The sequence below is a fragment of the Argopecten irradians genome, chromosome 10 (assembly GCF_041381155.1).
Source record: "Argopecten irradians isolate NY chromosome 10, Ai_NY, whole genome shotgun sequence".
NCBI classification, from domain to species: Eukaryota; Metazoa; Mollusca; class Bivalvia; order Pectinida; family Pectinidae; genus Argopecten; species Argopecten irradians.
This window is the reverse complement of record NC_091143.1, coordinates 27,551,243-27,576,087: the sequence shown is the minus strand read 5'-3', so window position 1 is coordinate 27,576,087 and position 24,845 is coordinate 27,551,243. Positions and strand designations below refer to the sequence as shown.

The following is a 24,845-nucleotide window of genomic DNA, read 5'->3' as shown; positions in this document are numbered from 1 at the left end:
TTGTTATACCAAACTGTATACTAATGAATACCATACTAGAATTTTGTGCGTACCAAACACGTACACTAGTCATAAAATTCTCAATAAACATCATCGATTATTGCACAAAGGATGTATATATGATAAATTTGAAGTGGTAGATAGTTTTTATTCAAACCTAATTTTTCATTCAACATGTTATCTGAAAGAAATGCATCCGATATCTTGAGATATGTTCATATGTTCACGCATTTTTCTCAGTTTGTACGGAAATATGATCCAGGTTACATGTTTGAATACAAAAAAGGAGACTTTATTTTCACATACAATTGTTGGACATTTTAAAATTCTAAGCTTTCACTGTTCTAATTCCTGATAGGTTTCAATAAACAAATGAAATAATATCGAGTTTTTAGCACGTATCCCTCTCAATTTTTGGGGTACGATTTTTCCGGAAGAAGATACCAAACAACCGGGGCCGGATCCCGTTACCATACAGTGATACATAAAGAATAAAAAACAAGTATTTACAGTACATAATTTCTGTGTTCATTCTGATTAATACAGATCCTTATTATCACTACGTTTGATATGAGGATTTGACAATATCCTATTAGGGGTCACGTCAGGATAACCTTTGGAAATGGCCAATGAAATTGGCACTGCCAGAATCTTGACTGGGGACGAACTAGTTTGAAACAGCTGTCCGAATTATTTTCGTGTACGTAGTCATCTCGCCCAACGTGCAAAACAGTGCTCAATGTGTATGCTTACTGGGACGGAATGGTGTTAACAATTTACGTAGAAATGTGTTGAACATGTATTTGATCTGGAGTACACGTGGCAAAAAAAGATTATCCGAACGTGACCCCATATGGGATATTGTCAGATACTATATTGAACGAAGTGGTTATAAGGATCTGTATTTCAATCAGATTGTTTCTGTGTTGTAACTAACGCTTTTAAGGCACCCCGAAGCCATTTGAATGATTTTCACGACATAATTCATCAAACCTTATGGTTTTCAATAGATTACTGAAGAAAAATTAGCATGCCAAAATATTCGCCCAGTTCGGCACATATAACTTTAAACATAATTTTTATTCGGTTTATCATATATCTAAATATAAATATAGCTTATTTTTAGTCAAACTGTGTCAAAACTGGTTCGAAAATTAAGTCCCCATGTTAATGGGTTTTTTTCACCTGTATTTGACATGTTGCCATATCTTATATTTATTTGAAATGTATTCAAAAGTGTCGGAGACCATACTGATTTTGCTGTACTTAGATGTATTTTCTGGTTGATATCTACATGTAGATGTGCCAAACAATCAGGTATCTCCCCAAAATAATATCGGTTGTACATGAAATCAATATTATAACAATTTTGTTTAATAATACTAGTTTTTCCTTGAAATACCAATATAGATATATTACAGAACGCCCTTGATTTGGAGTTATAAATTTCATCATTTTAACCGTATTTAAAATCCCTGTATATAGAAAGTTTTGGTATTTAGATTTCTAAATATTGCGCATATCAAAAGGGGAAAGGTTACTTTTTCAACCAGTCAGAAATGGACGGTCTGTGGTGTATTATTCGTTTTGTTTGTTTGTTGGAATTAACGTCCTATTAATAGCCAGGGATATTTAAGGACGGCCACCCATGTATGCGATGTGCTGCGTGTATGAAGTGCGTGGTGCTTGTTTTAGGAGGCTTCGGTACATTCTTGTTGTGCCTTTAACAACTGTATTATCTGTTATTTATCCGAAAGTTATCTTTTGTTAATTGTATTCCGTTTGTAATGGTAATGCGGTTAAATCGATATCGACAAAAATGACCAAGCACCAGACAGTATGTAGCCACGCTTCGAGCTTGCAAACGTGTACAATAATATATGGCAGAAACAATAACAAATGCAACGACGCGGTTTGATTGACAGCTGGCGATCCACTACTATGACATTATCCGGTTTTGAGGCGTGAATGTGGTTTAATGCTGTTTGACAAATAGGCACACTTAACACGGATTTACAGCCAGAAGGGTTAATAAAAGACGGCCTCCACAGTATACTCTATGACGTGAGGCTGTTGTGTCCCTTTGTAATAATTGAGACTGGATTAACTATGATAATAGACACATATGTATGGAAAACTGTATGTGTAAATACCCGACCCATAAACTTATTTTTATGCTGTCCCATTTATTAAACGTTAACTCAGTTATAAAGTTATTGAATTTGTTATTTGTGGCGATATACTCATTCACAATTAAAAAGTATTTTACAAGTGCAAATACACTGTCTCATAGTATCGCAGTGGTTATATATATATATATTTATAAAATAGGCAAACAACAGTTACTTAACAATATTTTATATACCATAAAAGTAGAAAAATCATTTAATATTGTAAATCATCCAACGGATCGTCCTGAATTCGTCACATGTTGGTTTTCTTTAGTCTGGAAGATAAACATGTACATGCGTAATGCTATGAGGTTATCGATGTATTTGTGTAACCAATAAAACATAATGCATTCATTGTCATTAAAATAAAAACTTTATCATTATAATAGACATCCACAACGACACTTCAAGATTGAAATACAAAAATATGTATATCTTTATCAGTTATGTACATTAAACATATGTTTTCACTGAGTATCGACTTGATACTTTAGGTATAGTAGACAAAGTACCCTTTTTCCAGGTTAATAGTCTCCTACTCGATTACCCCTCCAATCTGCGGTTTGACGGAAGAGTGAAGATTCAAACATGTCTGAATCAGATTCTAATCCCCCCCAAAAATGGTTGTCCCTGTCATAATCCCTGTCGTAAATATTGTAGAAATTACTCCTTAAGAAAGGTCTACGGTATGCAGTCCTCCTAAATAAGCCTGAAACATAAATCAAGAATCGGATAAAGTAAAACGTTATGTTACTACAATTATCCGTATGTTATTTTCTCATTTACCCTTTTGTTCGTTATTTCTTAAAAAATATCCGATCTTTTGTTAAATGCATTTAAAACTTAATACCAACTTTACAAAGTCGTTCGTCCAACTTTCTTTTATACATTTGATTACTATCATTTTTATTTTTGTTTTATTTGTTTGGGTTCAAAGCATCAGAAAATTCACAATGAACACACTAACCAAAAGAGAGTGCTAACCACGCTTACTAAAAAAAACAGGGTTAAAGCCAATTCCAAAAAACGGTGATAAATACGCTTATCAAAAGACGGTGCTAAACACGCTTACGAAAAGACAGTGCGAAACACGCTTACGAAAAGACGGTGCAAAACACGCTTACCAAAGGATAGTGCTGATGCCACCAAACAGGATACTAAGAACAGGGTTTTGAGCATGTTCATGGTTGGTTGTTTCTACAACAGAGAGTACAGATGAATATTAGATATCCTCTTATTTAACACTATTGTGATTGGCTATTGAATTAAGTTGGGTTCAATTTATAGCTTTTCGACTCGATCAGTACAGGTTGATATTGCCCTTGTGATTCTTCAGGGTGATGTCCTATGGCCATCGTTCTTTAACATGTACACTATTCTTACTGATACATCTCATAGAAACCACATGTGCGATACAATTACATAATGTAAATATTACAGTATAAGATAATGGCAGACGGCTACGTTCTAGGGCATTATTTGATTACAACTTTATATTCTGGTATGTTTTCATATTTGATTGTTGATAGGTTAACCAGAACATTTGATCTCAACAGTATTTTTTTAAATATAATATTTTTGCTTACATGTATCGTATAAAGTAGCAGCCGATGGCCAAAATATGTATTTAATATGGCCCAGGTGGGAGTGTAAAATTTATTTATAACCCAAATGTGTAGTAATCCCCGAGGGCTTTCCGAGGGGAAATACATGTATACCATCTGAGGGCAAATAAACCTACATATCAATGCCTTAACTGCCACGTCGGGCATCAATTGCTTATTATACCAAAAATAATGTGCGATTCGTTGTTATTATTATTATCATAATATAAATATTTGTGTAATTAGAAAAACTTCCGTCATTGTTGTACAGAGGGCAGAGACGGGCGATCACTATAGGGGCACGCACCGTATTTAATACCATATTTATTTTTCTCAAAGGAAATACGATATTTTATATCCCTGTCATCTGATGTGTTTCCACTAATCTCAGACACAGTTATATTTGTTTGTTTGTTTGATTAATTAACGTCCTTTAAACAGCTATGGTCATATAAGGACGGCCTCCCGTGTATGCAGCGTGTTGCTTGTATGTTGTGCGAGGTGCGTGTTTTGGGAGACTGCGATATATTCATGTTGTGTCTTCTTGTATAGTGGAACTGTTGCCCTTTTTATAGTGCTATATCACTGAGGCATGCCGTCAAAGACACCAAGCAACACACACACACCCCACCCGGCCACATTAAACTGACAACGGGCGAACCAGTCGTCCCACTCCCTGTATGCTGAGCGCTAAGCAGGAGCAGAAACTACCACTTTTATAGACTTTGGTGTGACTCGGCCAGGGGACAGAAAACAGAGCCTTCCTCACAGGGGTGAACGCTCAACTCAAGGCCAAAAGTGAGGCGGTGCCAAGGAAGGCATTAGGAAAGATAGGAAAGTCCGTTAGAAAGAAGAGAAAAGATAAGATCCTAAATTTAGTCGCCTTTTACGATCATGCAATAGGGGCAGCAAGTACAATTCTAACGCCCTACCTGCAGGGCCAAGACACAGTTTTACACAGTTATAAACATGAGGTGTAATGATAATAATACTAATATTTATTAGATATATTTATGTATACATTGATATTTTTTACTGTTTTGTATTGTTTATTATGAGGAAAAGTGAACAAAACATATCTTAAAAATAAACTAATTATAAACTAAAGGTTATAGAATCTATAAGTCGTCTCTTCTCTAATTACAATTTAGAATCGGATAAAGTAATATTGATTTTAACGTTTTTGAAATTCAATACCTTTTCTTATTTCCATACGAAGTAATGACTCTTTACAAACGCTACTCCTATTCGTGTACATAAATCAATAGCTGCGGCTGAATAATATTTTTCTCTAGATATGACAAAAAACTTCTAATTGCTTAACCTACATAACCTTAAACACAGATTTTATAGTGTATCAGCACAATCATAATTTATTTGGCTAAGTAAATCGCACGTTTGGTCTACGAATGACCCTTAATTTTTTAAAGAAATAGCATATTGTCTTAGATTATAAAAAAGTGAAACCATCAATCATTGTAGAACCTATAACAACTTTATGTACAAAATATTTCCTTTACATAGTAATCAAAACGTCATTTTTTCGTTAATAACGAGTTATTTATAGTTCTGTATAAGTGATGGAAAATCAAGTTACTACATTAAATGTGCTCCACCGCCAAACAGAAAATACATATAAAATAATTTGTTTTCCATTGGATATGTGCGCATGAAGTACCTTATTCCATTTAGGGCATAGTATCAAAGACTTTTTGAATACTTTTACATTGAAGTGAAATAACATGCTCAAACTTTTCAATAATGCTTATATAGTGTAAAGTAAGTAAGTCTTTTTAATGAAGAAAAATACTATTTCATCTTATCCTGTTTTTAATAGATAAAGAGTACCTTTCATCGGCGGTGTAACATTGTTTTGAAGATATTAATTTTGTTATAGATATACTATTTAAAATGAAAATAATATATAAAATTACTTTATAGTACATGTACATGAAATACTCGTTTTGCTAATAACTTTAGGATGCACATTACATTCTATACATACCTTTGACAGGAAGACAAGTTAATTCTGTAGAGTCCGGAGTAAAGCTAAAAAGGTAATGCTTAGAAAGTCTTTTATACACAAACAAATGAGGAAACATTAATTTTTAAAATGTAATCAATATTCATTTCCATATCTATCATTTACGTCACAACAATATGATTAAGAAAGGGGATTCCCCATTTCAACAAATAAACCTAAATACGGAAGATGAATTACGCCTAAAATGTATCCAAGCATTGGGCGGATGACAAAGTTGAATGAATGATTGTTTTTACGTCTCTTGTTAAAGTTGATTGATGTTCACAGACTTACATTTAAATAGATAGGCGTGAAAGTTAACTACAATAACAATCTATGATGTATATGGTTTATTTAATGAATGTTCACCATATTTCATACTGTTTCCCTAAGCATTTCCTCTACTTTCATAAAATAGATGTGTTTTGAAAAAAAAGATTATTATAATATCAAATGTTTGAAAGGTTGATGGAAAGACCTTTAGATTAATGGATTTGCATCTGAGATTTATCCAGATCGTGATTAAATAAACAACATACTCGTGAATTATAAAGTATCAGTGGTAATACTCTTCTGTTATTTGATCTAATTTCATTATTATTATTTTTTTCTTTCACAGAAAATAATTGTGTCTATTTGTAACATGTAACTAGATATGATTATATATAAATATGTGGCAAAAATAGACTTCCAGTGAATTCTGTATAAACATATTTAGATGCCCTACCGTCGACAGAGCATAAACGAGGCTCATCATTTGAACAATAACCGATGTTTAGTCGTGTGTATAATACATATATAATATAAGATTATTCATTTTGCTTTTGTTGCATGCGCAATCAGTACTTCATTCCATATAGGACATACTGTAGTGCCATGGATTTTTTTCGGGAAACAATTAATCATTTTTAATATTTTTGTCTTAAAAGTAAAATAAGAAGATCAAACTTTCAAATGGTGGTAGTGTTTTAAAGTAATCAGCTTTTGTAACTGAACAAAAATACTCATTCATCTGTTCCTGTTTTTGATAGAGAAAAAATACCATTTGTCAGTGGTGTAGCATCCGAAAACGTTATATGTGCCGTATCATTCATACTCACGAATCAAGAAGAGTTTTTTTAATACGTTATTCACCACCAGAAGTTACCAACATTTTGAGAATTACAATACTTTAGTTTATGAATATGTTCAAATTTTACAAATACAAATAAGAGCTAACTAAAAATGATTTTTGGCAGTAGTGCCAAATATCATTATATTAAAATTTTCAGTGTAGTGAAATGAGTACATACGGTCAGACCTTGAAGCTTTAATTTCTACAATTTTCCCATTTTAACAGTGTTCTCAATAATTGTTTAAGTGATTTCTGAAAGTTATTTCCATCTAAACATGCATAACGCATGTGTTCAACAAACGTTAATAAGGCATCATATATGTTTGTCTGTCCATTTGACTGATTTTCAAAGCTTTAACCTTATGATTTTAAATAGATTACTGAAGAAAAGTGTCACAATTTTCGCCCAGTTACGGCACATACATGTTTAACATCAAGTTGTTTTTTTATCGTTGTTAAAATATAATTGTCTAAATGAAATAACCACTTTAATTGCCTTTTTTTGAAGTAAAAAAACAGTGCGCTTATTACACTTGATATTTAACCAATGTTTACTTCATCGTTTTCACCAAAATCACCAGTACTCGACCAAAATTACAATTGATTGATGAAGTAGATTGGCAATACGTTATGAAAGCCTGTAGGAAGAGAAACTACAAAATCCCAAAATGTAGTCGCCTTTTTAGTTCTCTATTTTTTTAAACTAGAACTGTTGTCCCTTACCCTCAATTTTTTTAAAAACAAGTGGATTTGACTCTACCCAAGATAGAGGTATTGTGTTCCGTTATAGATTCCAACCGTGGTTTGTTTTGAGTGTTGTGTCTACACACGGATAACCTGAATCCAGAATATAGTTGATTTCGATTTGATTACGTATGTTAAAATATAAAAATAGAAAACTCAGAAATTTCACCTTCAACTTTTACTTCTCACAATCGCCGATTAGAAGGGAAAGCGGTTTGGTCATTGTTAATAGGACGTAAATATGATAGCGAAATCAAAGGTATGGTCATTATCCGCCTACCATGACATAGGCCTTTACAGCTACAGCTATTTAAGAAATAGGTAAAATGTTACGTGACTTATTATGGGTCTCCCGGGTCAAAAACTTGCGCTAAGCATACAGGGAGTGGGACGACTGGTTCGTCCGTTGTCGGTATAATGTGACCGGGTGGGGTATGTTGCTTGATGTGTTCTGCGGCATGCTTCAGTGTTATAGCACTATAAAAAGGGCAACAGTTCCACTATACAAAAAGGCACTACATGAATATATCAGTCTCCCAAAACACGCTCCTCGCTCAACATACACGCAACACACAGCATACATTGGAGACCGTCCTTACATGACCATAGGACGTTAATTGATCAAACTAACAAACAAACAAGGGTCAAAAACATAATGTCATTATCTACTTAATATGTCCCATATAAACAGCATTTTCCATGTAATAAGATATTTAAAATTATATCACTTACTTTCCCTCTTTCAATACCGGGGTTGACGTGGACATATGATATCATAGATATATATAAAAACGATGCATCATTCATGTCTATAGCTGATTGTCAAGTACAGTACCTGTACGTTAAATGTCATATATGTTTTGTTTTTCTCCTGTTTTTTGTTTAAATCCGATGTATATTTTTATAACGAGAATATGTATTTTTATTTGCCCAACCCCAAATTCATTCAATTGTTTTATGCCTGCTGTATTTTTAGTCTTGCTCGCGTGCTATATTAATTCGTTATACTTTTAATTTCATTTCAAAATTGCGCTTATGAAAGTATATTACAGGAGTTTCATTACTTTGAGTAGTATACTAGCTGTATGAAATATATATGGCGGTTATCGGATAGTTTGTTTGTTTGCTTTATTAACGTCCTATTAACAGCTATGATCATGTAAGGACGGCCTCCCATGTATGCGATGTGTTGCGTGTATGTTGTGCGAGGTGAGTGTACTGGGAGACTGCGGTATGTTCGTGTTGTGTCTTCTTGTATAGTGGAACTGTTGCCCTTTTTATAGTGCTATATCACTGAAGCATGCCGCCGAAGACACCAAGCAACACATCCCACCCGGTCACATTATGCTGACAACGGGCGAACCAGTCGTCCCACTTCTTGTGTGCTGAACGCTAAGCAGGAGCAGAAACTACCACTTTTATAGCCTTTGGTGTGTCTCGGCCAGGGGACAGAACCCAGAGCCTTCCTCACAGGGGCGAACGCTCAACTCAAGGCCAAAAGTGAGGCGGTGAAAAGGTAGGCATTAGGAAAGATAAAATCAATTAGGAACAAGAGAAAAGATAAGATCCTACATTTAGTCGCCTTTTACGATCATGCAATAGGGGCAGCAGGTACAATTCTAACGCCCTACCTGCAGGGCCAGGTTATCGGATAGCTAAAATGCCAATCTGATACAATCTCAAGCCGAACCGTGAACCGGTTATCCGATCTAGCACTAGTTGAAGGTTCAAAACATATATATTACAGAAATACATCTTTATAATGTACATTGGGCAAATTGAATATATCATTCTACAGTATTTTTGGTTTTTAGTTCATCTGACCCGAAGGTTCAGGATGACCTATAGTCATCATGCCCCGTCCGTCGTCGTGCGTCGTCCGCCGTACGTAAACTGTTCATTCAAACAACTTCTTCTCAATAACCGGAATGCCCAGGGTACTCATATTTGGCCTGTATGTTGCTGAGATAAAGACCTACCAAGTCTGCTCAAATGAATGACCTTGACCTTCATTCAAGGTCACAGGGGTCGAATAGGCTAAAATGTTTAAATGACTTCTTCTCAAGAACCAGAAGGTCCAGGGTACTCATATTTGGCATGTAGCATGCTGGGATGAAGGGCTACCAAGTTTGTTGAAATGAATGATCTTGACCATTCATGCAAGGTCACAGGGGTCAAGTAGGCTTTAATATTTTAAAAACCTCTTCTCAAGTCCCCATGGGCCTCTTGTTTGCTTTTCTCTCTATCGCTTTTTATTTAAATTTTGCTGCAAATATTGATTAGGTTCATTGTTATTGAAATTTTCTGCATTACTTTGTAGAAATAATACACTATTGTCATTTCATTTTTACATTTAATGGTAATTTTAGCACATTCATTTTTTTCTACAAATATTTAAATGCGGCAAAAACGTAAGAACACCAATCCCCTATTGATAGGTAAAATATTTCCAAAAAGTTCTATACCCAAACTTTGCATATAGAAGGACAAAATTGGCTGAAAATGGTGCATATTGCAGCTCAAAATGAAGGGGTAGGTGTAGCATATATTGCTATTCTGAAAATATATAAAAGGTTTTTTAACACAGTTGCTATGTTTTATGTTTCTAAAAGTTCCCTGAACAAACAATTCTGCAAACATCCATACATATCACACATTAAGTAATGTATGGCTTCAATTTACCATGTATATAGTCAAAACGGCAAAATTTCTAGTAAATCCAATATTTTGTCAAATCGTTAACTTTGATTGTACTTCAACTCGCCTTGTTTCTAGAAAGACTACCACAAAGTCTTCAGCTCAGGTGAAATATAATCGTGACTGTTTTGTCCTTCATCAGTTTCTGCAAGGGGATAATGATGGCGATCTGAATGAATTATTTTCCTATCTAAAAACTCTTTAAAGAACAGTCAACATGAAACTTCTTTTTTGTAGATAATAGTGTATCAGGTATGAGAGATGATTTTGACTCCATCAGATATGAAATGGCAAACTTAAGGAAGATCACACACAAGTTGCAAGAGCATTTCAATAAAGGATTTAGCCTATTTGAACCCTCTGACCTTAAATGAAGGTCAAGGTCATTCATGTGAACAAACTTGGTAGCCTTTTATCTCATCATGCTACAGTCCCAATATCAGTAGCCTGGGCCTTCTGGTTCTTGAGATGAAGTAGTTTAAAGGTTTATGACCCCTGGGACCTTGGATTAAGGTTTGATTCATTTTAACGAATTGGTAGCTCTCCGTTCAAACATTTTACAGGCCCAATATCGGGTATCAAGGCCTCTTAGTTATTCTCAAGAAATTGTTTAAAGATTGAAGTTCAAGGTCATTCATTTGAACAAATTTTATAGCCCTTCATCCCAGCATGTCGCAGGTCTCTAGGCCTCTTAGTTCTTCACAAGAAGTTGTTTGAATGATTTAGCCTATTTGACCCCTGTGACCTTAAATGAAGGTCAAGGTCATTCATGTGAACAAACTTTGTAGCCCTTCATCCAAGCATGCTACAGGCCAAATAGTAGTACCCTTTGCCTTTCGGTTATTGAGAAGTCGTTTGAAAGAAAATTTTAAGAAAGGCGCACGACGACAAACCGTGCATGATGACAATAGGTCATCCTGACACTTCAGGTCAGATGACCTAAAAACCAGCACTATTGTAAAAGTGGTGAGTCCTTCAATGTAAATGGTGACAGTTAAGCCTACGGATCTTTATTTTTTTGCTGTTCTTTTCGTCATGGCTTCGATCCGGTTAATGTCCTGGAATGTTACTGGCATTATGTCCGCGGCTTTGCACCTCAACACTGCCCTCACTTCCCAGAACATCGCCATATGTGGCATATCAGGGCATTGGTTACTTGAAGAGCAGAGACATATATTTCAGTGTATACATAGTGACTTAGCCAGTCATGTTATCTCTGACCTTTCACTTCATCCTTTAGCTCATAACAGGAGGCGAAAAGGAGGTGTCGCTTTATTCTGGCACAAAGGTCTTTCAAGTCGGGTGACGGTAATTGATTTCGCTGATATACTGAATTTATACACTTTCTCTGAATATGTTGCTAAATTTAACGCACACTGCGTGTCATTTCTTTCTGAAGGTTTATTTATTATTTTGGGTGATCTTAATGCACGGTTAAGTGGTCCCAGAATAAACGGATATGAGAATAGCCGAGGTCACCAGCTTCAAGCTGTCTTGAATCGTCATCAACTTTTTCGCGGTAACAACATCCTTGTCTTACCCATACATATGTTCACTCTGATGACGGCTCATCTTCCTTGATCGATCACCTGATCATTAAATCCTATAACCATGACCTTAAGCTGACAATGCCAGTTAAAAAGTTTTACATTGAGATTAAAAAAAATTAAGTAACTTGTATTTCAAGAATCGTTTATGAAACAACCCCCATTCGAGGTCAGCCATTTTTATTTTTCGCTCTGTGTGTATCCGGTGCTCTCACCGACCCCTATATAAAGCGCGTGAATCGACACACGTGCGCTCAGTCTATACACGTACATACACACCTGGCAGTTGTCCAGTGTGTATCACCTACCATTACGTAAACAAAACACTTACCTATACAGGTATATGGGGCTTGTTTGGCAACAAAATACATCACAACCTCTAAGCTCTCATTTACATGTTCGTCAAAATAAAATTTCCACACCAATGAATAGAAATCCAAATGATTAACCGTCCACATATCTCCATGTATATTATCGTAACCGATGTACTCAACTGGCCATGTGCACGTGAATACCTGTCCAGAACAAGCGACAACTACTGTACCAAGGACACACACGTGTCGGTGTACGTGTAAAACCTAGTGCATATTGAAGTGTTTCATTAGCTCGTTTTGGATATTATTTGGGATTTAGCTGACAATACATTCATGTATTATTTCAATGAAACCTTGTCAGGTGAGTGCAGTGTTTATTTTCAGTTTGACATTGTTATTTGAAATATCGGGGCATGTCTATACGAGACAAGTTATGCTTGAAATGACGCACGTGTGTCTAGTTCCGTGCTTTATATAGGGGGTTGGCCAGTGAAGGTAACTAAGCAGAGCAAAAATAAAAATGGCTGCCACTTCCTTGGATACGACACTGCCTTAACTGGGGAATGTCTCAGAAACAATTTTCAAAAAAAAAAAAAATCATTATTTTTTTTTTTAAATTTCAAATGCATGCTTTTTAACCTGCATTGTCAGCTTTAAGGAATGCCAAGTGCTCAACGATAATTATCTTGATGTATTAATCATCGTCCGGTTATTTGTTAAATGAGTTTTTCCGTCGAAATTTAAACAACAACGTGTGAACAATTGCCGCGTACCTCATTTAAATTGAATTCAGCTGATGGTTCTGATTACTCCGTACTTAATAGACAATCACTCCAATCAAATTTGTTAAATTCTGATATATGCGAAAGTGTCTAAACATCCTAACAAGACACTGAAATATTTACCAATGATATTGCTTCTCTTCTTTACGCTGCGTCGGAGTCTTATCTGAAGAAACGTAAGTTCTGCTTATTCCTGAAACCAAATTAGAAGGATGAACTGCAGGCATTGCATAAGGAGATATTGAGACTTCGATGTGTATGGGCTTCAAACGGACGACCACATGGCTCTAATTCTGTTTTGCTCAATATATGGAAGCAAAAGATAATTTCGATTAAAACATAGACAGAATTAAGAGGCTTATTAAGTGAACCTGAATATCGAGGTAGAATCTTAGGCATATTTAAATCAAAAATCTTTTTGGTTAATGATTAAATCTCGATGTAGTGACTCGTGTGGCAATTCGGGGGCAGAAATGAAATTTGCAGACAATATTGTAAGAGATCCACCTATTCTTTTATTTGTTTGTTTGATTGATTAATTAACGTCCAGCTATAGTCATGTAAGGACGGTCTCCAATGTATGTGGTGTGTTGCGTGTATGTGCGAGGTGCGTGTTTTGGGAGACTGCGGTATATTGGTGTTGTGTCTTCTTGTATAGTGGAACCGTTGCCCTTTTTATAGTGCTATATCACTGTAATAAAAAAAAAATCACTGACCTACCCTCCCTTGGCTCTTTTTTAAAAAAATTTGGCCCCTGTGAAAAAAGGCTCTCGGAGTGTCAACACAACACCACAAGTCATGTGGAACTGTTGCCCTTTTACTCATCCGTTACCGTCTGCTTTGTGTACGGGGTCCGTTATGCTGGACTTGCACCTATTTTGTTTGCATTCCTATATGTTCATGTAACTCTTCATTTACGGTAGAATAAAGATACGAATGAATGTCCATTAAATTTATTACTTTTTTTCATTGCGTTTTGTGGTTTTGTTTTACATCTTTTAGTAATATTGTCAAGGAGGCGACAGGGAAAACAACATTATTATTTTTTCTCCATATTTTTTTTCAAGTAACGATTAATAGTCTTTTAATGTGAAAAGGGAAGTACTTAAACACCACCCAGTAATTACTATACGATAAAGACACCTTACCAATCAAGTATATGAATGATACTTTCCCGTACCATAATGTGGAAGGATCCGTACGGCTGACGACATTTCTACTGCTTATATATATATATCACTTCCTTGTGTTTTATCTAATGACGTATACATATCTTACATATATAAATAGCATTACTATAATGAACATATACATACTATCACATGTCAAACATGTCCCTGTTCAAATATGTGTAATGATGTATGGTGGCATAAAAAATGATGCGTCATTGCCGTGGAGGTCATATATCTACTGTATATTTAATTATATCATACGCGTTTAATGAAGCGTACTGTTTATATACTTTAAACAAAATTCTTGTATAGGAGATTTCAGAAAAGATGGCGATGACGTCACACAAAGGTACATCCGGGCGCTCAAAGGTACAACTCCGTATATCTGTACACATTAACATGGTGGGAACACAGCCGCTTGCGATGTTTGTTTACATTTTATTGTAATAAATAGTACGGCAAACCGAGAACTATTGCGTTATTTTAATTTCAAAAAGTGTAAATAGAAATATTTTACAATAATATACAAATTTAAACATATGGCATTCATATATTTTACTCTTTTTATACTCCGTTTTCGACCGCTACGAGAAAAACACGGTCGCCATTATGTATAACATTGACAGACATATTGCAAATATCAACTTGAAATTACAAATTAAATTCAAAGTCCCCTAAAATATTATTATAAGTTATTACTGTTTTCGAAGTGTTACTTGATAAAACACCTTACAATGTATGATTAGTGCAAAATTAAACATTTGCTTTCGTAGATTACCCCAAGCCCACGGCAGCCATTACAGTACAGTCGAGAACCCGAATTTCGTCCATTTTCAGTGTCAAAAAAATACGTATTCTGGTTAATTTTTTTTGTCATCAATTTTGGGAATTAGTTTATAACATACAAATGAGTCAGTTTGTAGGTTCATTTTATCACATTTTTAAACAAAACTAGAGTATTTATGATTCTCGAAGCCGTGCGCAATGTATCCTGGTCGGCATTTACAGTACTACGATCATTAATTTATATCAGTTTAAATGAAGTCTAACTAATATGTATTCAAATTTTCTAAAAGTAATATCACTTCAATTTGAGACTTAACCTAGCAGTCTATGGGATAAAAGCGGCTGAAAATGAAATCTGCAGCATTAAAACTGAACGATTTCACAATTTTATTTTTCGAGATCGGCAGCCATACGTGTACGTGTAACACAGTAGTTTAATTACTTTTCGTCATTTTGTTACGATACAAGAGCATTCCATTAAAACAACATGTACATATTAAATAACAAAATATATATCTTAAACAAGTCCTTATTGAGATAAAAGTTTTGGTAATTATTAATATGATTATTTCCCAAACAATGCTGTGGCCTGCGGTGATCTACCAGCGACGAAGCCATGCACGAGCGGCCGTGGTCTGGCCAGATATGGTCCACCTTTCGTTATGTTATATAGTGTTGTGAGCAGCTTTTTCATGTACAACAGAAACATGACACAATAAAATCAATTATCTTTTCATAACTTTTTCAAAACACGGATTTCTACGTGTGAACAAAAAACGGGTACGTGTGATGTGACGACCCGGCACCGCTTCGCAAGCTGGCTTCAACACTAAATCTACAGAAATATATTTAGCAATAAACAATTGTAAATATCAAAATATAAATGTCTGTAGCCTCTTAAACAATAAGAAACCATTTTAAAATCAGAATTTGCAAGTATGAAAGTGTATACTTTTGCCACAGTATCGATTGTGTAGCAGGGCTGTACGTATCTGTTATTGTTTTCATTAGTCGACATACAGTGTTTGTACCTTTGAGGACCCGGATGTAAACTTTCTGTGACGTCACGACATCTTTTCTGAAATCTCCTATAGTCAGTCGATAGGTTCACATCACTTACGATTCATACCTTTGAGGTTTCAGTCCCGATAAACTCTCGTTTCGACATAGATCAAAGGCGTTATAACATTTTCGAATAAAATTTATAAGTATTTGTAGCACGTTGTCGGTTGCACATTTTGTCAAAAATTATATTTCTATTCTTAGATTTTATATATGGGAATTTTAATTTATGGGAAATTTGATCCGTTTGGCAGCCATTTTGAAACGGTCTTTTTACTGCTTCGAATAGAGCCAAAGTTTTACCAATTTTAATTAAATTTATTTTTCTTAAATCATCACTGCGCCAGCATTTTAGTTCTATTGCTGCACATCTTTATAGGGGTCGTAGTAATTGAAATATTAGCATTACTTTGTAGAAATGATACACTATTGTCACTTCATTTTTACATTTAAAGGTAATTTTAGCACTTTTATTTTTTCCTACAAAATATTAAAAAATAGATATTTAAACGGGGTAAAAAAGTAAAGACACCAATCCCCATTACTGATTTTGAAAGAGCAACATTCTCCCTTTCCAAAAATTGAATTCCTAAACTGTGTCCATAAAGGGCAAAAATGGCTGAAAATGGTGCATTTTTGAGCTCAAAATTAAGGGGTAAGGGTAGGATATTTTGCTTTTCTGAGAAAAAATAAGTCTTTTAAACACAGTTGCTATGTTTAAAGTTTGTAAATGTTCCCTGTACAATATCATTTGCAAACATTCATACATGTCACACATTTTGTTAGGAAATTATAGCTTCACTTCAGCGTGTATGTAGTCTAAATGGCAAAATTTCTATTAAATCCAATATTTTGTCAAATCGTTAACATTGAATGGTAAAAATTCACCTCCCAAAAACGAACCCATGGACATATGATTTTCCTTCCATTAACCTCTATGGTATGAACTGTTAGTTCTAAAATTATATATAAAAAACCCGTTTAAATTCTATAATTCTATATCAGAAAAAAAAAGTTTAATAACAGAAAAGGTTTACTTTCCAGAGGTGTTCATACCTTTGTTTGTTTGATTAGTTAACGTCCTATTTACAGCCAGGGTCATGTAAGGACGGCCTCCCATGTATGCTGTGTGTTGCGTGTATGTTGTGCGAGGTGCGTGTTTTGGAAGACTGCCGTATATTCATGAAGTGTCTTCTTGTATAGTGGAACTTTTGCCCTTTTTATAGTGCTAATCACTGAAGCATGCCGCCGAAGACACCAAGCAACACATCCCACCCAGTCACATTATACTGACAACGGGCGAACCAGTCGTCCCACTCCCTGTATGCTGAACGCTAAGCGGGAGCAGAAACTACCACTTTTATAGACTTTGGTGTGTCTCGGCCAGGGGACAGAACCCAGAGCCTTCCTCACAGGGGCGAACGCTCAACTCTAGGCCAAATGTGAGGCGGTGCCAAGGGAGGCATTAGGAAAGATAAAGTCGGGTAGGAAGAAGTGAAAAGATAAGATCCTAAATTTAGTCGCCTTTTACGATCATGCAATAGGGGTAGCAGGTACAATTCTAACGCCCTACCTGCAGGGCATACTTCAAGAATAATTATTTGTTTGTTTTGATTAATTAACGTCGTATTAACAGCCAGTGTCATGTAAGGAAGGCCTCCCATGTATGAGATGTAATGCGTGTATGGAGTGCATTGTGCGTGTTTTGGGAGACTGCGGTATATTCGTGTTGTCTACTTGTATAGTGGAACTTTTGCCCTTTGTATAGTACTATATCACCGAAGCATGCCACCGACGACACCAAGCAACGCACCCCACCTAGTCATATTATACTGACAACGGGCGAACTAGTCGTCCCACTCACAACGGGCGTCCCACTCACTTAATGCTGAGCGCTAAGCTCTTTTTGTCATATTAATTAACGTCCTATTAACAGCTATGGTCATGTAAGGACGGCCTCCCATGTATGCTGTGTGTTGCGTGTATATTTTGTGAGGTGCGTGTCTTGGGAGACCGCGGTACATTCACGTAGTGTCTTCTTGCACAGTGGAACCGTTGCCCTTTCAATAGTGTAATATCACTGAAACATGTCGCCTAAGACACCAAGCAACACACCCCACCCGGTCACATTATACTGACAACGAGCGAACCAGTCGTCCAACTCCCTGTATGCTGAGCGCCAAGCAGGAGCAGAAACTGCACTTTGGTGTGTCTCGGCCAGGGGACAGAACCCAGAGTCTTCCTCACAGGGGCGAACGCTCAACTCAAGGCCAAAGTGAGGCGGTGCCAAGGGAGGCATTAGAAAAACATCTCTATCAGGGGACAGCAACCATCATCAGCTATAACTAATAAATGTTGGTAATGGAGAAACTAATATCTTAATTTCTGTATATAATATGTGCTTTGGTAATTGTAATCAAACGTCAATATGATTGGTAAAATATCAACACCGTTCAAACAAATACGAGTTACTTCCCTTACCATATACTAATATAGTATACATATATTTGATTTTATATATTAACTAGGAACAAAGTGATTTATATTCTCCTGAAATACCGTATTTTTGTTTTATTTCACAGGTCAAATGATCTGTATATTAATATGAGCTTTGCACAAATTCAACAATATTAAAATTATAATTAGGTTCGGTTTTCATCCACGATCATGAACACCGTTCGTAATCGAAATAAGGAATTAAAATGATGAAATAAATTCAGAGTCAAACATTATGATGAAAGAAGAGAATAATTGTACATAGTGATACGGTCTTCTTTTACATTAGCCTACAGTGTTTGTGTTGTTATTCAATAATATTGCAATACAGTTCGCTGGGTTTTCATTAGATAAATCGGCATATATTAAATATATTTGAAATCGTCAAAAGCAAACGTTTAGTTGGGTGTTGACTATTTACTTACATAAAACACGATTTACCGGCTTTTAAACAATCAATCTGATTAAAATACGTCCTTGGGTGACATGCATAATTAATATGAGTCATAATAAGGAAATCAGCCACCCAACCAATACGCTTTATAGACAATTAACTTATATCGACTCTTAAAACAAATAACGGCAAATAGACATCTCTAAGTATTCCATACAACAATATTTATTCAATATTTTGTGTTCGTGTTTCTTACAATGTTCTGCGAGTCCAAATATTAGAATTATGGCATACTTTTTTACAAATAAAATAACATATTTCAAATACAGCATATATATGATCATCAAATACACTAAACACTGAAAAAGTAACAAACCGATCGATTTGAATATAAATGCCAATTCTACTTTTTAGAGAAATAAGTACTTTATTATCAATTATAAATATTTATGTATGGATAATACAACAAATAGTCATAAAGGTCTTTGGCATATTTAAACGATGTACAGCATTCCTTTGATAAATATGATATATCTTCCTATTAGCATTAATTATATGTCCTTACGGGTTTAATAGGTTTAACTTGACTTCCTCTTCTTTCGATCCATGTTTCGTCTCTCCTGTCCGTCCAGACACCATCCCCGCGTCCAAATCGACGTTCTACACGTTCAGTAACAAATCCATCATTCCCTCTAAAGCCCGTATCACGTCCACTAAAACGATCCACGACGTCTACTCCGGCTCCTCGTACAGCTAGGATGTCATCACTACCATAGCCTATACCACTTCCTTGGTTGCGATGTATACCAGCCCCCTTTGATACTAAACCTTCTATAGCTCTTTGGCGACCAGACACTTCGCTTCCTATCACAGACCCTCTTATACGTCCTGAAACAACATCATCAAACACAGATCCTTCCCTGCGGCTGGTCACAACACTTTCTAGTCCGTCTCTACGTCCAGCAATAACACCACCAGTCACTGGTCCGCTCTTTCGGTCATACATCACGCTTTCTAGTCCTCCTCTTCGTCCAGAAACTATATCATCAATCGCAGATCCTCCAATTCGCCCAGTCACCACACTTTCTAGACCTCCCCTGCTTCCAGAAATAACATGCTTTACGACGGATCCTCCCCTGCGGCCAGTTACAACACCTTCTATCCCCCCTCTGCGTCCTGAAATAACATCATCAATAACAGATCCTCCTTTTCGGCTTGTCACCACACTTTCTAGACCTCCCCTGCTTCCAGAAATAACATGCTTTACGACGGATCCTCCCCTACGGCCAGTTACAACACCTTCTTTTCCCCCTCTGGGTCCTGAAATAACATCATCAATAACAGATCCTCCTTTTCGGCCATATATCACTCTTTCTAGTCCTCCTCTACGTCCAGAAATAATACCCTCAATCGCAGATCCTCCAATTCGGCCAGTTACCACACTTTCTAGGCCTCCTCTGCTTCCAGAAATAGCATGTTTTACTACGGGTCCTCCCCTCCGGCCTGTTACAACACCTTTCGACCCATCTCTACGTCCAACAAAACCACCATCAGAATCGATCCCTCCAACACTTGTGAAGCCAGAGTCCACTCCGCTTCCGGAAATCCTCCTTGTTCCTTTGCTGAATCCGGCGTCAACTATGACATCATCCTTCTTTGAACCTATCAAAATGATGTTTTTTTTATGTTATTTTAAAACACAACTTTGCCAAAACAATATTTGGCAGAAAAAATTGCGGAGACTTGCAATAACTGAACACTAGTATTAAAAACGAAGCTTGACCAGGTGGGGTGCTTTGCTTGGTGTTTTCGGTGGCATGTGAAATAGCACTATAAAAGGGCAAGAGTTTCACTATATAAGAAGACATAACAAACATCCGCATTTCATACACTGAATACATGGGAGGTCGTCCTTACATGACCCTGGCAGTTAAGAGGACGTTAATTATATACAAGTAATCAAACAAACAAAAGCTTGTAATCAGCTATGGTTATTTCTATTGAACTTCTAGTGTATTGTTTGATAGGTGAGATTTTCGAAAGTAAAATGGTGCCTTGAATACATCACGCGGTAAAAAGACATATTTCAGTTACATTTAGAGAGAAAAGAGATCTATATTTGCATAGATTCAGTTAAATTGAATGGTTTGCGAATAAGTTGTCCCAGTCAATAGCTGCGAAAGAATGCTCCTTCGCCGACAGAGCATGTACTCTTCATTTGAACAATAACTAATATTTTAATCGTGTAAATATGTGTCTAATTAAAACAACAAGAGGCCTTGACGATCACCTGAGTGCTGATACAGAAAGAGCATTGCAAAGTTGGTTCAAATCTGTTCTGTAAAAGGTATTTACGTATTAAATCTTTAAATTCCTTCCTATTAGAATTTTTAGTTTTTGTTTTTCATTTTGATAGTTAGTTTATGTTACCAAAACTTATGCTTAAAATTCCAATTTGCTTTGCCAACGTTAAACTACAAAACCAAACTAGAAGTCAGTCAGTGTCAGTGATTTTATAAAATCTATGAAGATTATTTGGTTCCATCAAAACTGTGAATTCAGAAGAAGATTTTTGAAATTTTAGCCATTTTGACCAATTTTTGCCCCGCTCCTCTATGTCCCTGGGGGTCAGCCAGGACCAATATGGTTATGGTGTTAAAATGCTATTTCAGGCTTATAATTTTAACCCCGTTTGACTAATTTCCTATGAAAACAAAGCAAATAATGTTCATAACTGTGTTTTTCCTATATAAACTATAGTAAATTTGACCCCCTCCCCAGGGGAAAATCTGGATCCCACGGCATTGCAATTCACAATTTTTGTAAAGGGCCTTAAGACCTTCCAATCTATGAAGAGTATCTGGTTCCTTTAAAGCTGTGAATTTAGAAGAAAGATTTTTGAAGTTTTAGCCTATTTGACCTCTTTTGGCCTTACCCCTCTGGTCCCAATATGGATATGACGATAAAATGCTATAATAGACTAAAAATTCTAACCCAGTTTGATTAATTTCCTATGAACAAATAAGCAAATTACGTTCATAAATGTGTTTTTCCTATATAAATTATAGTAAACTTGACACCCTCCCAAGGGGGAAACACGACACCCCAGGGTCATGTAATTCACAATTTTTGTAGAGGGCCTTGAGACCTTTCTATCTATGAAGAGTATTTGATTCTACCACATTTGTGAGTGGAGAAGAAGATTTTTGATATTATAGTTAATTTGACCCCTTTTGGCCCCTCCAACAGCCCCCTGGAGGGTGGGGGTAATATCATCCACAATTTTGATTGGCCTTATGCCTTAGAAGGTTTGTGACAAATTTTTATTGAAATTGCTTCAGTGGTTTTTGAGAAGAAGTCGAAAATATAAATTGTTTACGAACACACGACTGACGACGCATGGCGACGGACAAAAGGCGATTAGAATAGGTCACTTGAGACTTCGTCTCAGGTAAAAGAAGCTCAAACTTTTTCAATAGTGGCAAGTGTGCAAAAAGTTACTTTTGTAACTGAAGAAGAATACTAAATCGTATGTTCTATTTGATAGAGAAACCATACCATTCGTCAGCGGTGCAGCCTCTTTAAGCAAGAATAACAATCATCACTTTTATTGAATTTAAAAAAAACAAACCTTCCATATAAGTCAAGGTCAAACGTAAAGTTCGTAACCTTATTGGGAATCATTATTGTCTAATAGCTAATATCTAATTCTCATATGCAGCAAATGTAACGCCCTCAAATGTAATCCAAAAATTATGGTTATCTCACCGTAAGATGGTGCGTAGGTGTCACATAAAACGCAAGAAATCAGGTAGGCGCTGACAAACAACTGTAACGTCATTTTGGATAGGCAAGAGCTGAAATAAATATCAGTTATGAATTATGTTTTCTTTAGATATCAGCATAATCTATTCTTCTATTTAATGGAATGAATTTATCAAAATATACACAGTAAATAAAAAAACATTACCCGCTTAGTCTTAATAATATCTTTGGAAGTTAATGTTACTAGTTATTGCAAATGAATGTTTCTTAGTAGTACTTACTTTAAATCTGTATATACGTTCACCATCAACCGAACTGTATTGTATCGAATTTTCACTTCATATTTATATGCTTATAATTTCATTTTTTATATTTGAAACACGGATATTTTATTAATTTTTCCCCGTTTGTTAGTATTGGATGGAACAAATGTGTAACAAATCTAGCGGTGTGCGTCATTGCATATGCTGAAGTAAGATGCACAATTTGCGGTTTACCAGGACAAGTCATAAACTTTGTTTAAATCGACCAGGGAAGGAAACAGTAGACTTTTAATTAGTCAAATTGGTCATTAGTATGACCGCGGATCAGTAAGTTTCTTGTTCCGTCAAGGTAAAATTACGTCAGTCCGCCATGATTGAGTCATTGTCCCAACGTTGTGTGGTTGCATAAACCCACTATGTGGTAACATGCAGTCAGATTTCACATCTCTGATAAGGATTAATGTGCTGTAATGTATCTTCCGTTAACATGTCACCATGGATTTTTAATGATTTAGTACGCAAGTTTCCTGATGGGCATTACAAATTTAAAAATTCGAGGGGAGAATTGAAATTGGTTAAGAAATAAAATCGTCACAATAGGATAAGGCCCGATTTCAAAACAGGTAGGTGTATTATCATTGGATTTTGATGATTAAATTTGTTCACGATTTAATTAGATGTAACAGTTGTATATTAATTTTTCATTATTTCTAAAAGTTTAATGTTTAATAAATGTAATTTAATAATAATAGCATTAACGTGTATTAATGAAAAGATTTTACATCATACAACCCTGAAATATTAAGGTTAATGAAATATGAGCGGAAATATACAGTACTTCATCTTCACCATTACAAAAAGTACAAAGTTTATGCCATATATCACATCTGCATCGTATAGTTCATCAGATGTTTAAAGTTGTTTACTATTAGATTTCTTAAGGGACAATTCGGTCTAAAAGTACATTAAAACTTGCACATATTTCGGAAACAAACCACTTCTTATGGAAATTAGATTAGCTGGGTTTACTTTGATATGCCAGAAAAGCCCACTGTAGTCAATTGTATGTGAAATGATCAATCGCCATTACACATAGCCTTGTATTCCGAACTCTGACCCATGCCTGTGTAATAACGATTTTTTTGTCTAGAACTACTCAAAACGCTCTTACAGTTGTGTTAACATTATTAGATGCATGTTCTTGTCTAAAAATAAATTTCATCAACTCCTCAGCGGTTATGTATTGCATTTGTTTAACGTGCGTGACTTTGACTCGGGTAAGGGTACAGCGTACATGTTGTACCTGCTTAATCATATTGATCAACATTTTGAAATTTCAATGGTATTAATCAAAATACTTAACAATGTTGTGGAATTTGTCACTATTTCTTGTCATATGTTTCATAAGGAATGTAGAACAATACATTTATGTCATATTTTGCTTCGTGGTATTGTAACGAATTAGCCTCACTGAATTGTCCCTTTAACTGATGTGTTGTCTATAAAATTGTCAAACTTTTATCACAGATATAAAACTTTTACAAATTACTGAATCCAGATGTTTATTATATTTTGAAGCTTTATGGCAATTTCGCAATCTGATTAAAACACAGATCCTTATAACCACTCCGTTCAATAGAGGATATGACGATATCCCATAAGGGGTCACGTCCAGATGACCATTATATCACGTGTATTTCAGAGCAAATACAGATTCTACACCTTACAACATCAATTGAAAACGTCTTTTCGTCCCAGTATACAAATACAATTAGCTTTGTTGTGCACTTCGGGCGAGATGACTACATATACGAAAATAATTTGGACAGCTTTTTCAAACTATTTCGTCCCCAGTCAAAATTCTGGCAGTTTCAATTTGATTGGCCATTTCAAAGGTCTTATTGACGTGAC

The 24,845-nt window shown here is 35.6% G+C and overlaps 1 protein-coding gene and 1 long non-coding RNA gene across 2 annotated transcripts; both read right to left on the bottom strand.

Moving 5' to 3' along the window:
• Window positions 1–2,342: 2,342 nt before the first annotated feature.
• On the bottom strand, window positions 2,343–5,867 carry LOC138333543 (uncharacterized). The gene is made up of 4 exons (XR_011209993.1): window positions 5,781–5,867; window positions 3,296–3,368; window positions 2,684–2,880; window positions 2,343–2,446 (listed from the first exon to the last, which is right to left on the bottom strand). It is a non-coding gene; the product is annotated as an uncharacterized lncRNA (long non-coding RNA).
• Window positions 5,868–19,109: 13,242 nt separating this feature from the next.
• LOC138333542 (uncharacterized) lies at window positions 19,110–23,008 on the bottom strand. Its single transcript, XM_069281986.1, has 3 exons — window positions 22,953–23,008; window positions 22,675–22,763; window positions 19,110–20,568 (listed from the first exon to the last, which is right to left on the bottom strand). Exons 1-3 carry the CDS (start codon window positions 22,976–22,978, stop codon window positions 19,454–19,456), a joined length of 1,230 nt encoding a protein of 409 aa, XP_069138087.1. The 5' UTR covers window positions 22,979–23,008; the 3' UTR covers window positions 19,110–19,453.
• Between the last annotated feature and the right edge of the window lie 1,837 nt (window positions 23,009–24,845).

Excerpts from the sequence above, each read along its gene's own strand:
- LOC138333542 (XM_069281986.1), bottom strand. The coding sequence starts at position 22,978 with ATGGTGAACGTATATACAGATTTAAA. Across the intron at positions 22,764-22,952 it reads AACGTATATACAGATTTAAA|CTCTTGCCTATCCAAAATGA; the intron begins GTAAGTACTACT and ends TATTTATTTCAG. Across the intron at positions 20,569-22,674 it reads CACCTACGCACCATCTTACG|GTTCAAAGAAGGATGATGTC; the intron begins GTGAGATAACCA and ends TCATTTTGATAG.